The following is a 22,838-nucleotide window of genomic DNA, read 5'->3' as shown; positions in this document are numbered from 1 at the left end:
TCCCATTCCAATGTGTCGGTCCCCAGTGATTCCTCCGCTTTGCCATGGGAGAGGAGCATCATCAGTTTGTGGCGTTACCCTTTGTTCTCGCCTCTGTTTCTCAGGTCTTCATGAAAGTGTTGGCCCTGATGCTAGCATTGTTACGCCAATAGGGGATCGTGGTACTGGGCTACTTGGATGACCTCCTTCTGCGAGCGGAGTCTCCTACTGCTCTGGTGGAAAAACTCGGAAATCACCATACGAGCATGAGAGTCGTTTGGCTGGATTCTGAATTTTCAGAAGTCTGCTCTGGTTCCGTTCACAAAGCTGGACTCTCTGGGTCTGACTCTGGATTTAGCCTTAGTCAGAGTGCTCCTTCCTGTGGACAAACTCCAGCAACTGCAGGCTGCAATTCGTCTCCTGCTTTACAGCAGATGGTCATCCCTCTGGACTTGCATACGGGTGCTGGGCCTGATGATGTCTACCTTTTGAGACGGTTCTGTTTGTCCAGAGACTACAGATTCTTGTCCCATTTGGCCAGAATCTCTCTTGCTGGGGCCTCGTATGTAACTGGTAAATTAGATCCGGCTGAGCCAAGGAATGAAATAGTCCCTGATAATGGTGACTTGGCGCTTCGGCTGGGGCAAATGCTTCCTCCCCTTGGTATTAGACAGTGGTCACCACGGATGCCAGCCTGTCTGGCTGGGGAGGCGTCCTCGGCAAAATTCTGCTCAGAGGATCTGGGCACTGGAAGAGTCCAGACTACCGATCAACATCTTGGAACTCTGAGCGATTAGACTGTGCCTGGAACATTGGACGGATTTGTCTTCAGGGATGTCCAGTGCGCATTCAATCGGACAATGCCATGGCCGTGGCTTATGTCAATCCTCAAAGGGGCAAGAGAAGTGTCCTGGCAGCTCTGGAGGTAGCTAGCATTCTAAGGTGGGCAGAGCGGTTCGTTCCAGCCCTCTCCGCCGTACACATACCTGGGATGGAAAACTGGCAGGCGGATTACCTCAGTCGGCAGGCCTTGGACCAAGGGGGAGTGGTCCCTTTATCCAGAGGTGTTTCATCAGTAGTGTCTCAGATGGGGCATCCCCGAGGTGGATCTGTTAGTGTTCCATCACGGGATCCTCTGGCGGATGCCACAGATGCGCTGGTGGCCCTGTGGAGTCAGTATCATCCGATTCCCTCCTCTCAAGCTTCTGCCAAGACTTCAACGCAGGATTGAGGCCGAAGAGATCGCAGTCATCTTTTTGGCCCCAGACTGGCCTCTGCAGGCTTGTTACGCCGATCTAGTGTAGCTGGTCGCTGACATTCCTTGGAAGCTTCCTCTCAGGGAGGATCTGCTGTCCCAAGGACCAATCTTCCATTCTCTTTAAGGTCGCTGGCTTTGACTGCTTGGTGCTGATGGCTAGAGGTTTGTCTTGAGTCGGTGATTCCAACTCTGTTAAAAGTTAGGAAGATCTACCATCGTACATGGAAGACCTACATTGCGTGGTGTGAGTCTCTTGGGGTTCATCCTTGCTCTTTTTTGGTGGCTCAGATCTTGACCTTCCCCTTAATGGGGGGGTTGAATAGAAACTGGCCTCGAGTACTATCAAGGGTCAGGTGTTGACCTTAGCAGTCTTCTTTCAACAGCCCTTGGCCACATACCGCCTGGTACATGCTGTTCTTCAGGGAGTTAGGTACTTGACCCCTCAAGTGCGGTCTCTATTGCCGCCTTGTGACCTCAATTTGGTGCTCTCAGTCTTTCAGAAGCCTCCTTTTGAGAGATTACCCTGCTTACGCTATCCCAGAAGGTGGCCTTCTTGGTGGCTATTACTTATGTGTGCAGGGTGTCGGAATTAGCAGCCTTATCCTGTCGTTCACCTTACTTGGTGGTTTACAGAGATAAGGTGGTTCTTCGTCCCTGTCCGTTGTTCCTTCCAAAGGTTGTCTGATTTTCATTTGAATGAAGACATTGTGTTGCCTTACCTGTGTCCCAGGCCAAAACATCCGAAGGTAATTGCATTGCATGCTTTGGATGTAGTCCGGGCAATTAGGGTGTACCTGGCAGCAACGGAGTCTTTTAGGAAGTCATACTCACTATTTTTGCTCACAGATGGGCCTCGGATGGCTAGAGGTTTGTCTTGAGTCGGTGATTCCAACTCTGTTAAAAGTTAGGAAGATCTACCATCGTACATGGAAGACCTACATTGCGTGGTGTGAGTCTCTTGGGGTTCATCGTTGCTCTTTTTTGGTGGCTCAGATCTTGACCTTCCCCTTAATGGGGGGGTTGAATAGAAACTGGCCTTGAGTACTATCAAGGGTCAGGTGTTGACCTTAGCAGTCTTCTTTCAACAGCCCTTGGCCACATACTCCCTGGTACATACTTTTCTTCAGGGAGTTAGGTACTTGACCCCTCATGCTTTGGATGTAGTCCGGGCAATTAGGGTGTACCTGGCAGCAACTGAGTCTTTTAGGAAGTCATACTCACTATTTGTGCTCACAGATGGGCCTCGGAAAGGGTTGTCCGCTTCCTCTGCGACCATTTCCAGATGGAATAGACCTGAACCACCGTCTGTCTGATCCATCAAGGGTCAGGTTCTTTTATTTCCCTGCCAAGGCGCATTCTACCTGGGCGCTCTGGGCCTTCAAGCGCCAGTGACACAGGTTTGCAAGGCGGCCATCTGGTAGTCGGTGCACACTTTCACTTTTTAAGTTCTATAAAGTGGATGTGTTGGCATCTGTGGATGCTTCCTTTGGCCGCAAGGTTTTGCAGGCTGCTGGTTAGAGGACCTGGTCCTCTTTGAGGGTGTATTGTTTTTTTCAGGTGTGCTCCAGTTGTTTTATTTGAGCTCCTGTTTACCTGGTTGGCTATTATAGTTAGCCTTGGGCATTTCTTTCTCGCTGTTCCCACCCTTCATATTTAACACTGCTTTGGAACGCCCCAATGGTTAGAAGAGCAGGAGCTGTGTCCGTCGATGAACGAAAGAGAAAATGGGATTTTTGTTTTCCCGTAAATTCCATTTCTCTGTTGTTCATTGACGGACACACACCCACCCCTCAGTGGTGATGAAATTCTTCTGACACGGCTTGTAACAAAACCCTATAGCAAAGCGTAGCCAGACTTTTTTTTCTGCCTAGTGTCCTACTCCTGTAGGGGGTAGTATAAACCAATGGTTAAGAAGGTCAGGAGCTGTGTCCGTCAATGAACATCAGAGAAATGGATTTTATGGGAAGTCAAAAACCCCATTATTTACAGTGCCACTGGGCACTCACGTGACCCGCTGGAGATCTCCTTTCCTCCCGGCTAACATCAGCGACCCCTCCCTCTGCAGTGCTCGAAGCGGGGAAGAAGAGCTTTTACAAAACAGGTTACATCATTTTACAATGACTTTAACCAAGGTTTATTTTTGGGATTACAGAATGTCATAATGCTGACTCCTGAGCTGACAGGGGACACAGAACCTTTTTTAAAAAAACATTTTATTGTTTTATTTCAGTTTTTTTTTTTTTTTTTTTTTTAGAACCTAGGGAGGGGGTAAATGACACAGCGCAAGCACTGTGCGGTCTATCATGGTTTAAAGGACCAGGATATATAGTATCTCACAAAAGTGAGTACACCCCTCACGTTTTTGAAAATATTTTATTATATCTTTTCATGTGACAACACTTTGCTACAATGTAAAGTAGTGAGTGTACATTTGCTTTCCCTTCAAAATAACTCAACACACAGCCATTAATGTCTAGACTGCTGACACCAAAAGTGAGTACACCCCTAAGTGAAAATGTCCAAATTGGGCCCAATTAGCCATTTTCCATCCCCGGTGTCATGTGACTCGTTATTGTTACAAGGTCTCAAGTGTGAATGGGGAGCAGGTGTTTTAAATTTGGTGTTTTCGCTCTCATACTGGTCACTTGAAGTTCAACATGGCAACTCATGGCAAAGAACTCTCTGAGGATTTGAAAAAAAGAATTGTTGCTCTACATAAAGATGGCCTAGGCTATAAGAAGATTGCCAAGACCCTGAAACTGAGCTGCAGCAGTGTCCATGACCAGACAGGGGTTATCCAGGACATGTTCCACTCAGCACAGGCCTCGCCACAGTCGACCAAAGAAGTTGAGTGCACGTGTCCAGCGTCATATGCAGAGGTTGTCTTTTGGAAATAGATGTATGAGTGCTGCCAGCATTGCTGCAGAGGTTGAAGGGGTGGGGGGGGGGGGGGGTCAGCCTGTCAGTGCTCAGACCATACGCCGCATACTGCATCAAATTGGTCTGCATGGTTGTCGTCCCAGAAGAAAGCCTCTTCTAAAGGTGAAAGCCTGCAAACTGTTGCCGAAGACAAGCAGACTAAGAACATGGATTACTGGAACCATGTCCTGTGAACCAAGATAAACTTATGTAGCAGGATTCCCATCCGTTTTGCTGGATGTGGGTCCCCCTGGGTCACCGGGTGCAACAAAAGTACCTTTGTGCATGTCTCTCCAAGTGTGAGCACTTAAACAATGACCATTCCAGTATCTTTGGGTTTTTATATTTATTGAGAACTTGGATAGGAGAAGGGGGATGAGTGGGATACTCCTTTGGCTCAACTTTGCACAATTTACAGGGGACAACTAGAAAAAAAATGCCTGTTGGTGCTGGTTAACGCTGGCCTGCTGCCTATTAGCATTGAACTGACTTCTGATCACCTTCTTGTGACTCCTTTTGAAGCTCCCTTAAGCACTTCTTGCTGAGGTAGCTACTTTATCACTGCTGAAAACTTGTACGCTTTAGGGCCTGCATCGGCACCCTCTTTCACACACACATCTTCAGTGCTTAGACTCTGGCACCCCCTTTTATAAGCCTTCTCTACTGGTTATCTAGCTCCCGGATCCCTCTGACCTTCTGGAGTGGTCCCCTCTCCTAGGCAGACCCCTGGGCAGTTTACAGTACTCACGACGCTGCTTTCCTGGAAACCTCTGCCCAGCAGCTCCACTCGGTCCATAGCACACTGGATCCCTTGCTGCAGCCCAGCTCAACCTTCTGTCCTTCAGGCCGACCGCCAAGGACACCTTCACTACCACTCACAGGAGAGACAGCTGTCACCCTCCTCCTGGGACTCTGCTTCCCGCCAAAGACGCTGTGTCATGTGTGCCCCTCAGACTTATACCCTCTCCCAGGGTGCTTTTGGTTAGGTTTCCTCCACTGTCCAATAGGAACCCCCAATTGGACATTGTTGTGCTGGGGAGTCTCCCCCACTGACACCCTGGAAACACATGACAGCCTGACTGAACAAATAGGCCCCCCTGATAAGCAGACAGGGCCTCCCTTATGGTTTTCCTAACACCTACCTAGGAGGGTGCTACACTTATTTGATTCATATGGTGTAAAGCGTGTGTGGCGGCAACCAGGTGACTAGTACAAAGACAAATATGTCTTGCCTACAGTCAAGCATGGTGGTGGGAGTGTCATGGTCTGGGGCTGAATAAGTGCTGCTGGCACCAGGAGCTACAGTTTATCGAAGGAATCATGAATCCCAAGATGTACTGTGATACTGAAGCAGAGCATAATCCCCTCCCGTTGAAGACTGGGCCCTGCAGGGCAGTAGTATTCCAGCATAACGACCCCAAACACACCTCCAAGACGACCACTGCCTTGCTAAAGCAGCTGAGGGTAAAGGTGATGGACTGGCCAAGCATGTCTCCAGACCTAAACCCTATTGAGCATCTGTTGGGCATCCCTGAAACGAAAGGTAGAGGAGCAAGGTCTCTAACATCCACCAGCTCAGTAATGTCATCATGGAGGAGTGGAAGAGGACTCCAGTGGCAACCTGTGAAGCTTTGGTGAACTCCATGCCCAGGAGGTAGCCACACAAAAAATTTACACTTTGGGCCCCAATGTGGACATTTTAACTTAGGGGTGTACTCACTTTTGTTTCCAACGGTTTAGACATTAATGGTTGTGTGTTGAGTTAGTTTGAGGGGACAGCAAATTTACACTACTACTATGTAAAGTAGTGAGTGTACAGCTTGTATAAAACAAAGTGTAATTTCTTCAGTGTTGTCACAGGAAAAAAAAAAGATATAATAAAATATATACAACAATGCTGAGGGGTGTACTCACTTTTGTGAGATATTGTGTGTGTGTGTGTGTGTGTGTGTATATATATATATATATATATATATATATATATATATATATTTATTTTATATACAACCACTTTAGATCGTCATTGTACATAATGTGAATAAACCCTTTGTGCTTTTTGTAGCCAATATTATTATAAGACCCGGTCTTATTTTTGGGGAAACACGGTAACAATCAGGTCACTTGAATGTTGAGCTGCTGCTCTCCCTCTCCCCCAGCCCACTTCATTGCATTGTGCACATATGCTCTCTACTCAGTCTCCTATGTGTATGTGCTGTGCTTTTGGTAGGCTCTCACAGCTGACCATAGATGGATTTAAATTTGGCCAGTTCAGCAGGGACCAGCTGAATTTTAAATGATCTGTGGCACAAATAAGCTTCTTGGAAAAGATGGATTTTTGTAAGAACTTACCGTAAAATCCTTTTCTCTTAAGCTCATTGACAGACGCAGTCCTCTTTGATTAATATCAAATTGGGTTATACTGCCCTCTACAGGAGTAGGACACTAGGCAGAAGAAAACGTTCTGGCAACACCTTAGGGGCAGTCCCAGAGGGTATATCCTCTCACTTCCTGCTACAGGATGTCGGTTATGTCACACAGCAGTGTCAGAGAAATTAACCCAACCAAACTCAAAAATAGAGGGGCGGGTACTGCGTCTGTCAATGAGCTTAAGAGAAAAGGATTTTACGGTAAGTTCTTACAAAAATCCATCTTTCTCTGTCGCTCATTGACAGACGCAGTCCTCTTTGATTAATATCAAATTGGGACGTCCCAAAGCAGTGCCACAAATGAGGGGTGGGATAACGTAAATCAAAATCCAATCCAGAAGGCCCAACCGGAGCCAACCAGAAGCATCAAGTACTCATCGAGCAAAAAGATGAGACCCAAGTGAAAAACCCAACAAACCCTTGAGGTAGACCAACGGTCTCCTCAAATAGCGGCCTGCAGGAACCTTGCGGCCAAAAGAGGCATCCGCCGATGCCAGCACATCAACCTTATACAATTTTGTAAAGGTATGAACCGACGACCAGCTAGTCGCCTTGCAAACCTGAACCACTGACGCCTGATGGCGGAAGGCCCAGGAAGGAAGGCCCAGGAAGCACTAAGCGCCCGAGTGGAGTGCGCCTTAACAGGGATCGGAGAATCCCGACCCTTAATAGAATAAGCCTATACCACCGTCTGTCTGATCCATCTAGAGATGGTCGCGGCAGAAGCAGGCAACCCCTTTCTAGGGCATCCGTGATCACAAAAAGTGAATCCGTCTTACGAAACGAGTTTGTAGTAGTCAAGTGTACCCTGATTGCCCGAACCACATCCAGGGAGTGTAATGCAAACTCCCACGGATGGCTGGGCTTAGGACACAGGGAAGGTAACACAATATCCTCATTCAGATGAAACTCTGAAATCACTTTAGGAAGGAAGGATGGATTCGGACGAAGAACCACCTTGTCCTTATGAACCACCAGATATGGGGAACGACAGGATAATGCCGCCAGTTCTGACACCCTGCGTGCAGAAGTGATAGCCACCAAAAAGGCCACCTTCTGGGATAGCAAGGGAATCTCCCTAATATCTTCAAACCTGCCACTGGTCGGTGACTAATAGATGAGTGACCAGCAGTGACAATACATTAACCCCTCATGCTTCATAATACAAATACCATTGGTAAGCTGCCTCAGCACCCCCCCCCACACTGCCTCAGCGTCCCCCTCCTCGGGTGTCCTTCATTCAAATGTCCCGCCTCTGGCCGGCGGCACCGCCTCTCAATGACGTCCCTACTAGGATCTGTGCATTAATGAATGGACATACCAGGCGGGGGGGGCGGGGCGAGCGGCCGCTATAGAGAGAACTAATGTGATCCATCCCTGTCAGCTCAGCACGACTATGTGTGAATGAGAACAGAACTGACCTGACACCGGGCGGGGGGAGCGGCCGCTATTAGCTGTAACTATGTGAGAGCTTCACTTCCCTGACAGGCATGTTTCCCCGCTGACTAAATTACTTCCCCTGACTGATCGAAGCCACCAAACCAGAGATTTCCTGGTTCGTTCACTCAGCCGGATCCGATTGTCCAGGGAATCGGGATTCCAATTCCATTTGAGAAGAATCTCCTTTTGGAGAATTCGGGTATGAGACTGGGCAAACGGTACTGCCTCGAAGGAGGGCACCATCAGTCTCCGAACCCTCATGCAAATCTGAAGGGAAGGCCAGTTGACAGACAATCACAACTGAGTCGTCGACTGAATCCTCTGGAGTTTCTCCGCAGGGAGAAGCACCTTTGCCAAGGATGTATCTAAAGTTAAGCCCAGATAGTCCAGTCTCCTGGTGGGGACCAGGGATGATTTCTGCAGGTTCACCAGCCACCCGAACTGTTCCAAAGAGACCATGGTGATCTCCAAGTTTGGCAACAGAGCCTAAGGAGACTCTGCACAGACAAGAAAGTCGTCCAGGTAGCCTAGAACCGACATGCCTCGCTGTCGCAACAGCGTCAAATTCGGGGTTAAAACACTCTTGTGAAGACCCGGGGAGCAGAGGCGAGACCAAGGGGTAACGCCACAACTGATAATGGTTCTCTCCCACAGCAAAGCGAAGGAACGCTGATGTCCTGCATAAATGGGAATGTGAAGATAGGTATCTTTGATGTCTATGGACGCCAAACAATCCATCTGATGCAGGGAGGCCACCACTGTGCGAATGGACTCCCTTTTGAATTTTTGCATCCGGACAAAATAATCGAGGGCCCTCAAGTCCAGAATTGGACACAACTTGCCCTCTTTCCTGGGTACTGCGAACAGGTTCGAGTAGAATCCCTGAAACTTTTTCCCCCCAAGGGACCGGACCACTCCTTGCCCAGCAGAGCCTTTAAGCGATCCGGGATAGTCGTATGTAGGAAGGGAAGAATCGCACCGGTGGAAATGATCGAAAACTCGATCTTGTATCCTGCCCGTATGACCTCGCGAACCCATTTGTCTGGATTTCTGGAAAGCCACGGGTCCGGAAACCGGTGAAGACGTCCCCCCACCCCAGATATGGGTGGGGGCGCACCTTCAGGCTGTGTGGTCTTATTTTCAGGTCTGGAAGGACCGGATCTTTTTTACCCGACCAGCGTTAAGCCTACAGCACCTGGTATTCCCAGGCGGTTTCTCATACAGGTACTAAACAGGCCCAACTGTGTTTAGTTTCCGAGATCAGACGAGATCGGGCGCATTCAAGGTGATGCGGCCGTAGGCCCCTTTGAAACCCCCTGCGGGGTCTTTGGAGGAGCTCGCCTTATTACTCGCCTTAGAGGAACGAAACAATTTTTTATGAACAGAAAAAAGAAGGTCCCCGTCTGCGACGACGTCCCTTACCTTTTGTAGCCTGAGGTAGAAAGGTGCTCTTGCCTCCAATGAGACCCTTGATAATTTTAACCAGGGTAGCACCAAACAGGCGATCCCTTTGAAAAGGGGGGATCAGCCAAAAGCTCTTTTGGAAGCTTAATACGCCGACCAGCACTTTAACCATAACATGCGCCGAAGGACCCTGCAGAGATCGATACACGCCCCAACAATGGAGCGGTGTCCAGGCGGCGTCCAGGCGGCGTCACAGACAAGCTGTAGCGCTTGTATCATTTGCTCCAGCAAGTCCGATACTGCCGGGGGGAGACTTCTCCCCTCCAGATCTCGGCGTAACAACTTGGTCCACTCTGTCAATGTTTGTGCAACCAGAGCAATAGTGAACACTGGCCTAAAGGCTGACCCTATCAGGGTAAATATCGAGCGGGATAAAGATTCCGCCTTACGGTCCACTGGATCCCGAAAAGACGGAGCATCCTCCAACGGGATAACAGTAGCTTTATTTAGTCTGGAAACCGGCGGATCCACCGATGGTGGTACCGTCCATTTATTAAGCAGAGATTCTTCAAACGGATAGCGTCTAGCAATGCGTTTGGAAATACCAGGGGTTTGTTTTGGACGGACCCATTCTTCCTTAATTATATCTTGAAAACATTTGGGCAAAGGAAACACCTTTGCCGTCTTGGTAGGCTTGTGAGTATCAAAGGCAATTCTTAAGGTTTCCCGCACAGACACAATCAGTGCATGTACTAGTTCTTCATCTTGCGCTATAGCGGAGGGAGAGATGTTCTCCTCCTCACTCTCCGAGTAGATGGGACATGGGACACTAGCCTCAGAAGAGGGGCCTGCAGCTGCTGCGACAGGCTCAGAATCTGTATCTGAAATGTCAGATGAGATAGAGGTAGGCGGGGGTCGCTTCTTTGCGCCCCGTCCCTGACAGGCCACCTCCACCCGGGATACAAAAGACTCCAAAACCGCTGACAATGCATCAATAGTAAGTGGGGAACTGGAGGGTCCTGTGGCCACCTCGAGGGGATCAGGTGGGGATACATGTGTGGCAGGGTCCATGACTAATCCAGGAACACTTGCCAGCAAACAAAGATTGCAAAAAGAAAAAAACTTTTTTTTTTTTTTGTGTGTGTAATCCCCCAGCACAACAGCGCCCCTCAGCGTTATCTGCTTCGGACCCCCACAGAGAGAGAGAGAGACCCCAAGGGCTCACCACCTGATGCACAGAAGCTTCTACCAAACTGCTCTCAGCGCTGTCCTTTACAGAACAGGAAGTCTTGTGAATAGTTTTCCTGGTAAAGGAGGCGGCTCCGCCCCTTTACACGCCTTCCGGCGCTCCCACTGCTACTCCTCGAGGTAGCTGGGCGTATCCAAAATGGCCGCCCCCATGCAGGAGACACCAGGCTACGCCAACATGGCCACCCGCGCGGCCTGTGGAAGGATGGCGGCGGCCTACTGAATCATGCGGCCTGCGGCAGGATGGCAGCGGCCTGCGGGATCCATGCGGCCTGCGGAAGGAGGGCGGTGGCCTGCGGATATCGTGCGGCCTGCGGGAGGATGGCGGCGGCCTGTGGAAGGATGGCGGCGGCCTGCTGAATCGTGCGGCCTGCGGGAGGATAGCAGCAGCTTGTGCCGTGCGACCTGCGGGAGGATGGCGGTAGTCCATGTAGCTGCATCACTATGCATTAGGTAGGTGCTTGATTACATCACCCTTTTACATGACTATTTCAAATAGTAACGCCAGCCCCTGTCTCCATCCTTGACCCCAGTCATGGCTTCCTCCTTTTACAGCGCCAGTTCTTTACAGTGACTGTCATATAGTCAGCTCCCAAACCAAGCCTCCTGGAGTGGTATCTCTTATTCACCAAATCACACTATCAAGAGGGAGATCTGTGAAGCAGGTCATAGGATAGAGGGGGAACCCAGGATCAAGAGGGTCCGACCATCCACAGAGGGGCCCGTATCCATTCCCAAAACCCGACATGGGAGAGAGGGAACATTCTACTCACCATACCGGAACAGGCGGGCACCCTACTCCTAACAGAACCCCTCTCCACCGAGGTGGTGGGGCTGTCGACCAATACGGACGCCGCGACTCAGTTTCCGACTGGTCGTAGGCGTCCTGGCGAGACGTTTAACTCGCAGGGCCAGTCCCCGTCCAGCGGGACTATGTAGCAGGCCGACCCAGAGCGGAGCTAGGGCCTGCATGCGCTCGTAGGCTGACTGGGATGACCACTGGATCTCAACATCCAGCCCGTCGCCCAGCTCCAGCATAATTTTTTAAATGTGTCGCGGCAGATCCAGCGCGGAGCTGGAATCTGCACGCGCTTGTAGGCCGGCTGGGGTGACCACTGGACCTCAACATCCAGCCCGTCGCCCAGATCCGGCATAATTGCTTGAAGATCTCACAGGAACAACTGGAGAAAAAAAGCTAACTAAAAAGAATTTATCTGGGGGCGTGGCCTGGAGCATGATGGGATAGGTCGCATGTGGTGAGAGCTCCGTCTACCCGATCTCCGGTTCAGCTATCCTGTGGCAATATCTCTGCTATTTACTTACCTTTTTGGGTGCCCTGAGTCCCGCTGAAACCTCCGGGCATCATATCTCCTCCGAAGCGGGGCACGGACGCCGGTGCACAGCTCGCCAAGTTCCGCCGACAGGAGCCTTCTCCACAGGCCCAAGATGGCGCTGGCCCTTCCTCCACCCCTGAGAAGCCCGCGGCGAACATCGCTAAGGTCCTGGACGCCATCTCCCTCTGCCAGAGCACCCTCACCTCAAAAATAGAGGAAGTCAAAGTCGACATTTCTCTAATTCGGCAAGACATGTCTCAGCTGAGGGACCGGGTCACAGAGGCAGAGACACGCATCAGCGCCAGTGAGGACATTCTGCATCCCCTGCAGCACTCCGCCGAGGAGCTCCATCGCCAAGTGCAGCAGCTTCATTCTAAACAGGATGACATGGAGAATCGTCTCCGCAGATGCAACCTCCGTTTCATCGGCCTGCCTGAGAGAGCTGAGGGAAATGATCCGGCTGGCTTCCTTGAGGATCTACTTCTTACCACCTATGACCGCGATTCCTTCTCTGTTATGTTTGCGGTGGAGAGGGCCCATCGTATTCCGGCACGGCCTCCTCCATCTGGAGCCCCGGCCCGCACATTTATTGCCAAATTCCTTAATTTCCGGGACAGGGATAAAATCCTTCACCTTTCCAGAGAAAAGGGTAATATTCCCTATCAGAATGGACATGTGGCTATCTTTCCGGATTTCTCCAGTGAAGTCCAGCGTCAACGGGCCCGGTTCCAGGAGGTTAAACGCCGCATGCGGGCATTACATCTAAAGTATGCTATGTTATACCCTGCTCGCCTTCGGGTAGAGGTGGATGACCGCGTCCAATTCTTTGAGGATCCTGCACTGGCCATGGACTGGCTTGACCGCCGCAATGTTGCACCTGCTTGAGGCCCCTTGCTCTCCTTGGTGACTGTTTGCTTTTCTTCTGGGGGTTTTTTTTTTCTTTTTTGGCACTACTTTTTTGGGGAGGGGGGGTTTTGGGGGGGCTTTCCACTATCCTGACTGTGAGACCTGTTTTTTTGTGTCCTCTGCAGAGGGCCTCCCCCCCTCCCTCTACGATCTGGAGTCTTTATATGTTTCATCTGCCCTATAGCTGCGATGCCTGGAGGTTTTTCTGACTCCCCTTTTTTTTTTTTTCTCCTGCTTGATGTTCTTGGGGTATTTGGGATTATTGACTGTTGCACGATCTTGTTGTATAATGGGTAGTCTACCTAGCTCTTCCTGAACTGTGCGGTGATCCTGTTCCTAAGGAATGGGATTTGCTCTCTCTCCACGTTACTCAGCGAGTTAATCGCCCCCAGAATGCACGGATGCATTCTACTGTTTTTCTTTCTGTTTTTCCTGCTTTGCTTTTTATTTTATGCTCATATGACTGTTTTATTTTTTTGCGGTATGTTCAGTATTGTCCCCCGGTCCTTGCCTGCTCCCCCCTTTTTGGGGCCCAGGTCTGGTGGACGTGCTGCTATGTGCCTGTGCCTTTTTCTACTCTGTTTGGGGTTTATGCTCGCACGAGTTGGGGTTTGTGCAGAGCCGGGTGGGAATGGGTTTTATGTTTGCAATGTGATGTTTTTTATCTTTTATTGAGAGGCCCCCCCCCCTCTATCTGTTTATTTGTTTTCTATATGGTTCTACAGCGCTTGTCCACCGACATTTCTTTGTTTTATGGTACGCAACTGCCCATGGATGCTCTGCCGGCTCTGGGGGTCCCTATTTGCCACCTGAGACGGCTGTTTTTGATATGTTTTTTGTCTCCATATGGCGTCCCTGACTTTTTTGACGTGGAATGTCCGTGGCCTTGGGGATAGAGTGAAGCGCTCCGCAGTGTTTTTACTATTTGAAGCGCCGTCGAGCCGATGTTACTGTGCTGGTTGAAACCCATGCTGCTGGCTCTCTGCAGCGGGCGCTTAAACGCCCTTGGGTTGGCTGGGCGTTTCACCAGTGCTGTATCATGGTCTAGCCCAACAAGGCCCAGGCCTAGGGCGGCACTTTGCAGGGGGGCAGCAAAAAAGCTGCACCTCACATAATAGCCTTCTCCCTGCTCCCGCACGAAAAGGGTTACCGTCAGCTTGTGCTACACTTTTAGTATAGTGCCAGTCTTATGGGGGAAATTGGACCAGAGGGCATAGTCCAGGAGAAAAATAAGTCTGGCACCCACATAAAGCACTCACACTGCTACCAGCCAGTATGATAATACCGGCGGGTGAGGACATTCGGACAGACTGCAGGCCGCCATCCACACTTAATACAACTGGCCCGACGGCCCCCAATGCCAATAAGTGTGGCAGTCTAATGCTCCGCCTACCCTCCTCTGCCCCCAGGTATGGCAGGCATCATGTCAATAATATAATTTTCATTTCTTTAAACATCCTTGTCCTTGAGCGAGCATATTGAATTCCATAATATACAATTAAGACTGTACTGATGGGCAATAATGAGGCGGCACTGATAAGGCTGCACTGATGGGCACTAATGAGGCTGAACTTATGGGAACTGATGAGGCTACGCTGATGGGCACTGATACACTGTGGTTGTGGTCTGTGGTTTACAGATGACAGAACGGGTAGGAAACAGGAAGGGGTGTGGCCTTTACAGGAAGGGGGGGTCATATTTAATTTAGGGGGTGCACAAGTTTAGTCAGGCCTAGGGCAGCACAAAATCTAAATACACCACTGCGTTTCACTCTACCCACACTACTTCCTCCAGGGGCGTGTCAGTTCTGGTGGCTAAATCTGTTAATTTTGCTGTTCATTTGGTCGAATTGGACCCTCAGGGCCGGTATGTATTCCTTAAAGCTATTATTGATAACTCCCCTCTACTGCTACTGGCCTGGTATATGCCTCCCCCCTATTGTTCGGGTGTCCTGGCAGAGGGGTTTGCCTTCATGTCTAGACACCCGACCTTTCCGGCCATGTGGTTGGGGGATTTTAATACCGTATTAAATCCAGATCTGGATAGGTTGGGACAGTCCGGAGGCCTTGCCTACCCCTCCCGTGATACTCGCTTTGCCCGCCTCCTGGCAGACTTTGCCCTTGTGGATACTTGGAGACATCTGTACCCCACCTGTAGGGCTTATTCATGTTTCTCCTCCTCCCACTCCTCCTTGTCTCGTATCGACTTCATACTGATTTCCCGGCATCTTCTCCCCAGATTGCTGGGGGCAAGCTTCTGCCCTCGCATTTTGTCTGATCATGCTCCGTACTGTGTCACTGTACGTAGGACGGTGGTGACTCCTTCCCCGACCTGGAAACTGAACCCCTTCTGGTTGACTGTTTTGACGGATCTTGCTAAGCTAGCGGGCGAATGGCAATTCTACTTCAGTTCTAACGCGGGCACTGCCTCCCCCTTAATTGTCTGGGACATGTTTAAGAAGCACTGTCGCCGCTTACTGAGCGAGCATATTAATCGTCACAAGCGCAACTCTGACTTGTCCTACACTCAGGCTCTTGCCCGGCTGCAAGAGTTGGAGGCTGGATATGCTGAGGCCCCTACTCCTGCTGGCTTGGCTGATCTTAAACTGCAATCCCGGGTGACTGACCAACTTTGTTTCGAGAGGGCTAAACGCTGCATGTTTTTTGCCAGACAGCGCATATTTGAACAGGGTGAACATCCTGGTCGATTGTTGGCATATTTGGCCCACCTTGACTCTAGGCCCCCGGTTGTTATCTCCTTGCTTTCCCCCTCGAGGGAGCATGTGACGGAGGCGGCTGCTGTGGCGGCCGAATTCGTTGCCTTTTTCAGGGAGGTTTATGCGACTGGGGCGGACTATTCTGCTCAGGAGCTCTCCTCGTTTCTAGATCAGTTCACATTCCCTACTCTGACGGACCCACAGCTCCGGGCTCTGGAGGCCCCTATAACGGAAACCGAAATCGTGACTGCGTTGTCCCTATTTGCTCGTTCTAAAGCCCCTGGATCTGACGGACTCCCAATTGAGTTCTACCAATCGTTTTCTGAGACGTTGGTCCCCAGACTTCTTGAATTATACCAGGCGGCCTTTAAGGCTAATACACTACCGGACTCCATGCGGGAAGCGCTTATTGTGCTCATTCCCAAACCGGGCAAGGACCCGAGTCAGCCGAGTTCATATAGGCCTATATCCCTATTGCAAACGGATGTCAAAATCCTACCCAAAATCTTAGCCCTGCGTCTGAACAAGGTGATTCTCTCGTTGGTCCATGCAGACCAGACCGGATTTATGCCTGCTAAGAACACTGCGTTCAACACCAGACGGTTGCATATGAATATTCGGGCTTCTCACTCGCAGATTGGTACCAGGGTGGTGGTTTCCTTAGATGCAGCCAAGGCATTTGATTCCGTTGAATGGCCTTATCTGTGGCAATGCTTGCATTGCTTTGGCTTTGGCCCCAATTTTATCAAATGGCTTTCCATACTCTATACCTCCCCAAGAGCGCGGGTCGTGGCGAATGGGTGGACCTCTGTCGCCTTCCCCCTCTCTAGGGGGACGCGGCAGGGGTGCCCCATTTCCCCCCTGCTATACGCCTTGGCGGTAGAACCTTTAGCGATGGCGCTGAGAGACCACCCTGGTATTGTTGGTCTGTCTTCGGGAACTTTGGATGAAAAGGTGGGCTTATATGCCGACGATATGGTTCTGTATCTCGCTGACTCTGGGCCTTCCCTCGCTACTGCCCTCCGCCTCATTGAGAGCTTTGGGGTCTTCTCTGGATTGAAAATCAATTGGGACAAGTCTCAGATCCTTCCTATTGATCTTTTTCCCCCCTCGCTGGACCAGGCCTCTTTGCCATTGCAGAGAGTTAGTTCCATTAGATACCTAGGGATTCAGGTCACTCGGGACTTGGCGGACTACGTACCCCTAAATGTTGAACCCCTCATAGCGCTGACTAAGAGTAAGACACAGGTCTGGTCTAGGCTACCGTTAGGCGTCATGGGCCGCATCGGCTTGATTAAAATGATCTTGCTGCCTAACATCCTATACGTTCTCTGGCATGCGCCAGTTTACATTCAGTTGAAATTCTTTCGGGTTCTGGAGTCTATTTTGAAGTCTTTTGTTTGGGGTTCCTCCAGGCACAAGCTGTTTTGGAGGGCCCTGAAGTGCCCTACCAAGCTTGGCGGCCTTGCGGTCCCCGATCTTAGTCTATACTATATAGCGGCGCAGCTGTCCCATTTCTTTTATTTCGATAAGGTAGATAGGCATCGCTTTGAGTCCTTGGTTAGCGCTGGTTCCCCCGGCCAATTCCCTCATCCCTTTTGTGATATCCTGCGAGGCCTCCCGGGTGCGCTTGGTAGCCCTGGTAGGCGCACGTATGCGTTCCACAATAAGCGGATCTGGGACTTGGCGGCGGCAAAACTGGGCTGCCCTCCTCCCCTTCGCGACGATACTCCCTTGTGGTTTAATAGAAGCCTTCGGGAGCTTCTGCTGATTCCGGATCCGCAGGTCTGGATACGACACGGCATATACCTGCTCTCCCATGTTCTCCGCGGTGGCCGCCTTAAACAATTTGATCAACTGAAGGCCGAATTTCAACTGCCTAACTGTTTTTCCGGTTTCTCCAGCTGCGTCACGCTTTGCGTGCGCAGTTTGGTGGTACTTACCCCCAGTTGCAACCGTTGGATGTTGTTCTGATCCTTCGGGGAGACGAACCTAAGCAATTGATTTCGTTGTTTTACGACTTGCTTCTTACCCCGTCGGCTACGAAGTTGGCGTATTCTCTGAAACCCGCCTGGGAGGAATGGGCTGGGGAATTGGATGATGAGGACTGGAGTGATGTGCTGGAGGTGGGTAAGCTGGTGTCTCCTAAGATGTCTGACAGGCTGACGCAAACCTATATTTTACACAGGGTGTATCTTACTCCTGTTCGTATGGCAAAGTTTGACTCCTCCCGCAGCCCGGACTGTCCTAAATGTTCGCTATCTGCTGGTACCTTTGAGCACCTGATCTGGCAGTGTCCCCGCGTTAACTGTTTCTGGCAGCAAGTGGTTCGGTTTCTGCACGATCAGGTGGGCTCTCCGGTCTCACTGGATCCGCGGCAATGTTTATTGGGTTTATTTCCTGATCTAGAGGTAACTAAGAGCACTTTGAAATTTATACACGAAACACTGTTCAGTGCACGGAAGCTATTGGCGCGTAGCTGGATGCAACCCTCACCTCCTACACTGAATGCCTGGATTGCCGAGGTGAATGCTACTCTGCCTTATAAAAAGATTTATGTTAACCGGGGCTGCCCCGCTAGATATAAGATCTGGGATAGGTGGCTGCAGTCATCCTTAACGTGTTCCACTTGATGGGTTATACATGTGTACGTTTTCTTTGTTTTATGTTCTCTGTGCTGTTGGACTGATGCTTTTTGGACTCTGGGGGATCCTCTCTCTATGGGGTTTTTTTTACTTTTATTTTTGTCTTTATTTTTGTTTTCTTTTTTTTTTTGTTAGGGGGGGTGGTGTGGGATGTGTTTATCTCTCCTTCTGGGTTTATTTCTTGTATTTTGATGCCTTGCCTGTCCATTACTGTACATGTGGTTTTGTACCTTTATGTGCTCCTATTTTATGGTGCTTGTTGTACTTTTTCACAGTTTAATAAACTCGGTTTTTGATTTTAAAAAAAAGAATTTATCTAAAAAGTCTTGCCAGGACCAAAGATCCCAGCAAGGAACTTTGGTCCTTACTCCTGACTAGACAGAAAAAAACTGACATCCTGTAGCAGGAAGTGAGAGGATATACCCTCTGGGACTGCCCCTAAGGTGTGGCCAGAATGTTTTCTTCTGCCTAGTGTCCTACTCCTGTAGAGGGCAGTATAACCCAATTTGATATTAATCAAAGAGGACTGCGTCTGTCAATGAGCAACAGAGAAATTTAGTTTGACAAGTGCATTCTGACATCAGATGAGTCTCCTAGAGTACAAAAGCAGTAGGGAGGATCCCCTATCCACCTTGTTTGTATCGGTGGCTGATTCTTTGCATTTTTCTTTTTCGATCTGCCTACTGGCTGTTTGAAAAGAATGATCAGTATGCCCAACTTAAGGGCTGGCATTTTGCAGGCAATAGGCTAAAAAAGAGGGCGTGCCTTGTGCATTACAGACATGGAGTTTTATTACAATGAGGGAGAAAATAAATACACTTTTAAAACCCTTGTGTTTGTGAGTGTATCAGTCCACGATGGTCAGAGACAGTGACCTTTGAAATGGCTGACGCGTTTCAAGGGGAGATTCCCCTCTTCCTCAGAGGAAGAGAGGATTTCCCCTTGAAACCTGTGAGCCATTTGGAAGGTCCCACAGCGCGCTGGATACTCCGCACCCCCCCCCCCCCTCTCCGTGACCTGGCTGCTTTGTGTCCATTGTGGACTGATATACTCACAAACACAATTGTCTTAAAAGTGTATTTCTTTTCTCCTTCATTTTTAATAAAACTCCACTTGGGTAATGCACAAGGATGGTGTGCCCTCTTTTTGTTATTTTTACAGTGTTTCCCCTGACCCCTCGGAGGAGGGTGGCAAAGTCTGTGCATAGAACGGGAGCCATAAAGATTCTCTGCCGCCACATCTCTTTTGAGCACAGGCGAATTTGTTCATTATGCAGGCAATCCATGACTGCTCCAGCTGAGGCAGTAATGTGTTCTTTTTGTTTACTAGTTCAGTTGTGTGTGCACAGATAAGTACTGTCAAAGAAGATAAAAGACTGGAAAAAGGAGAGCTGTAACTGCAAGACAGCATAGTCGGGGCCCCTTTCACACATGTGGACCGTTTGTCAGTTCAGTTACTTTTTTTCAAAAAAAAAAACAACATATGAAGTTTACATCACTTTTGCATGAAAGAGCGGCTCTGGGACTCAAGTTAAAAAAGAAAAAAATAGACTGTTTGTCTTTTAACATCAGTTTTTCAACTGATTTTTTTTTTTTAATGGAAGAAAAATATGGCTTTAAACCATTCCAAAAAAACGGATGTTGACGGAAGCGCGCATGTACTGGATGACCAACTGTTTTTTTTTTTTTTCCCCATTGAGAGTCGCTGATGTCTGTTCTTCATGCGTCAACAGATGGACGAAAAATGTACAAACGAGCTGCATGTATGAAAGGGGCCTAAGGGACCCAACACTCCGAAAATGTCAGATCCCTAGAAAACGGTGAAAAGTTATGCAAAGTAATATTGTTTTGAAAAACAGAATGACAAAAATGTCAATGCGCACACACATAAATTACTACTGCAAGGGGATGTTATGTTTAAAGTGACCCTGTCACCAGACACATTTGTCCCCTCAAATTACAATAAAAAAAAAAATATATGATCAGCACTTAAACTGCATTTACATGGCTACCCCTAGCAACAGCTTGTTGACTGTGTGTTGTGTCATTCAGTTCACAGCGCATGTCCCCAGACAGTCTGAAGATGAAGGCCCACTTCAGCGTTGTACCACAGACAGGTAAGAAGGGCAGCACTTTCTTCTTTGTGTCCTGTGTTGTCTAAAATGCCATTTTTCTGTATTCATTATCCCCTCTTCTCCTATTTTAGGTACATTGAACCTGCAGAATGTAAAAGATTCTACGTATTTCTTCAGTTAACCACACGGCTGGATACACAGGTCTTGCAGTATATTGCACTGCAGTTCATTCTCTACCCATTCTGATTGGATGTTACTTGTTGTTTCATAGCAATTAATTTAGGTCTATTCTTCCTGTGGAAGCTGCATAGGTATTTAATAGATGAATTTCCCTTTAAGAAGGAACCTCTTGTATTTTTGTAGAGGTGCCAGTCTATGAATAAAACTTTTTTTTTTTTTTTTTTAAATATACGTAATTTCGATTTTTTTTTTTTTTTAGGCCTTTTTCACACCACCGTACAAAAACGCAGTCATAACCATTTTTTATTTATGGATCTGAACTCGGCTCCATTGTTTTCAATGGAAACATTCACCCAGGTTACGTAAATGTGCATTGCTTATTAACCACTTAAGCCCCGGAAGATTTTACCCCCATTCCGACCAGGGGGTATTTTGCGATTCGGCACTGCGCGACTTTAACGGACAATTGCGCGGTCGTGCGACGCTGTACCTAAACGAATTTGGCGTCCTTTTTTTCCCACAAACAGAGCTTTCTTTTGGTGGTATTTGATCACCTGTGCGATTTTTTGATCATGCGCTATAAACAAAAAAAGAGCGTCAATTTTGCAAAAATAGCAATATTTTTCACATTTTTTTATATGAAATTCCCCAAAAAAAAATTTAAAAATCAAAATTTTTTTACTTTTTCGGCCAATTTGTTTTATGCTACCTATGTTTGGTAAAAAAAATCGCAAAAAGCGTATTTTGATTGGTTTGCGCAAAAGTTATCGCGTTTACTAACCAAGGGAAAGATTTCTGTCATTTTTGTTGTTTTTTTTTTTAACGTGTAATGGCGGCGATCTTCGATTTTTTTTGCGGTACTGCGACATTGGGGCGGACAGATCGGACCCTTGACTGACATTTTTGACACTTTTGGGGGTACCAGTGACATTTCTACAGTAATCAGTGCTATATATATGCACTGTTACTGTAAAAATACACTGGTAGTGAAGGGGTTAACTTTATTTGGGAGGGAGGGGCTGTGTATCCCTAGGGGCGTGCTTTCTACTGTGATTGGCTGGGGCTTGAGCTGTATGGACACTGATCAACGGATCTACATACTAGATCCGAGTGATCAGTATCCTAACAGCAAGGAGAATGACAGGCAGCTTGTTTACACAAGCTGCCTGACATTCTCCCTCTCCCCCGCCGACCGGCGGACATCGGGTCCGCCGGTCACACGCGCGGGGGGGGGTCCGTGACCACGCGGGAGCGCGCCTCCGGGGGCGCTCGCTCGCTCGCTCCCTAGACCCTCACAAGCTAGTGACGTAGCCCTACGTCACTTTGCCTGTGAGGGGCTGACTGCCGACGTAGATCGGCGTTAGGCAGTCGGCAAGTGGTTAAATACACACACACACATAATATTGAGAAAAAGAACATGACAACTTTTGTGCATTGAAAAAGGGGTCTATTTCCTGATTATGCAGAAACTTTTGTTCCTTTGCCTTAAAGATCAGTTATTGTTTACAGCTGTGTTACGACCAAGTAAACGAGGCCTAAGCACTCATTCATTCACCCTGGAGCGATTGGACAGATCAAATCGCTGGCAATGGCTCTGTCCCTATCGGTGCAACACCTCCACTGTTCCTGCACTACTTTTGGCGATTTCGGGTGTGACGTCAAAAGACATCTATGCATGAAGCTGCACAGATGTCTTTCAAGTAGCACCTGCAATCGTGCTACTTCAAGTGAAGTTGCACATTTTCAAAGTAGCGTCAGTGTGAACCAGGGCCAAATCAGTGCAAGGCAGTAATCCTAATAAAAATAAAAAAATCATAAGGTAGTTTGATTGCGGTGCACTATTGCTTTGTTTACACTTAGAAATGTATATTTCTTATAATTTAAGGAATTTTGGATTACACAAGTTCAATAATATTGCACAGCTATCATTCTTTAAATACTTTTATCTTTATTCTGGTCTTTTCAGAGTGTCTGTTGAGCAGAACAGGAATAAAAGCTGTGGTAATTAAAGGATTCCTGACAAAATAATTTTTTTTTTTTTGGTTTAGCTTTCCACACAGGCGGACCGTTCAGATCCGCCTGTAAGTTTTTTTGACGGATCTGAACGGTCACCCCCATGCATCCCATATGGGGCATCGGATGTCAGCGGGGACATGTCCGCTGACATCTGATCCGATCCGTCAAATCTGGACGGATGGAAACACTATTTTCCATCTGTCCAGTGGCTCATCGAGTCAGATGAGAACGGACAAGACGTCCGTTCCCATCTGATTCCCCCATAGAGATGCATGAGGAACTGACAGCTGTGT

At 48.6% G+C, this 22,838-nt stretch overlaps 1 protein-coding gene across 1 annotated transcript in view; it reads left to right on the top strand.

Annotated features, from left to right (window-relative positions):
- The window catches only part of POLRMT (RNA polymerase mitochondrial), a 423,694-nt gene extending 402,961 nt beyond the window's left edge, over positions 1 to 20,733 (top strand). Inside the window, exons 20-21 of the mRNA XM_082261183.1 lie at positions 20,327 to 20,391; positions 20,481 to 20,733. Of these exons, the coding sequence (XP_082117309.1) occupies positions 20,327 to 20,391; positions 20,481 to 20,530 (115 nt within the window). The 3' untranslated portion in view covers positions 20,531 to 20,733. The remainder of the gene's footprint in view (positions 1 to 20,326; positions 20,392 to 20,480) is intronic.
- The last annotated feature ends 2,105 nt before the right edge of the window (positions 20,734 to 22,838 follow it).

Source organism: Pelophylax lessonae (assembly GCF_965119305.1).
Source record: "Pelophylax lessonae genome assembly, chromosome: 1".
Lineage (NCBI taxonomy): Eukaryota > Metazoa > Chordata > Amphibia > Anura > Ranidae > Pelophylax > Pelophylax lessonae.
Note: the sequence above shows the minus strand (reverse complement) of the source record. Positions and strands in the feature narration are given on the sequence as shown.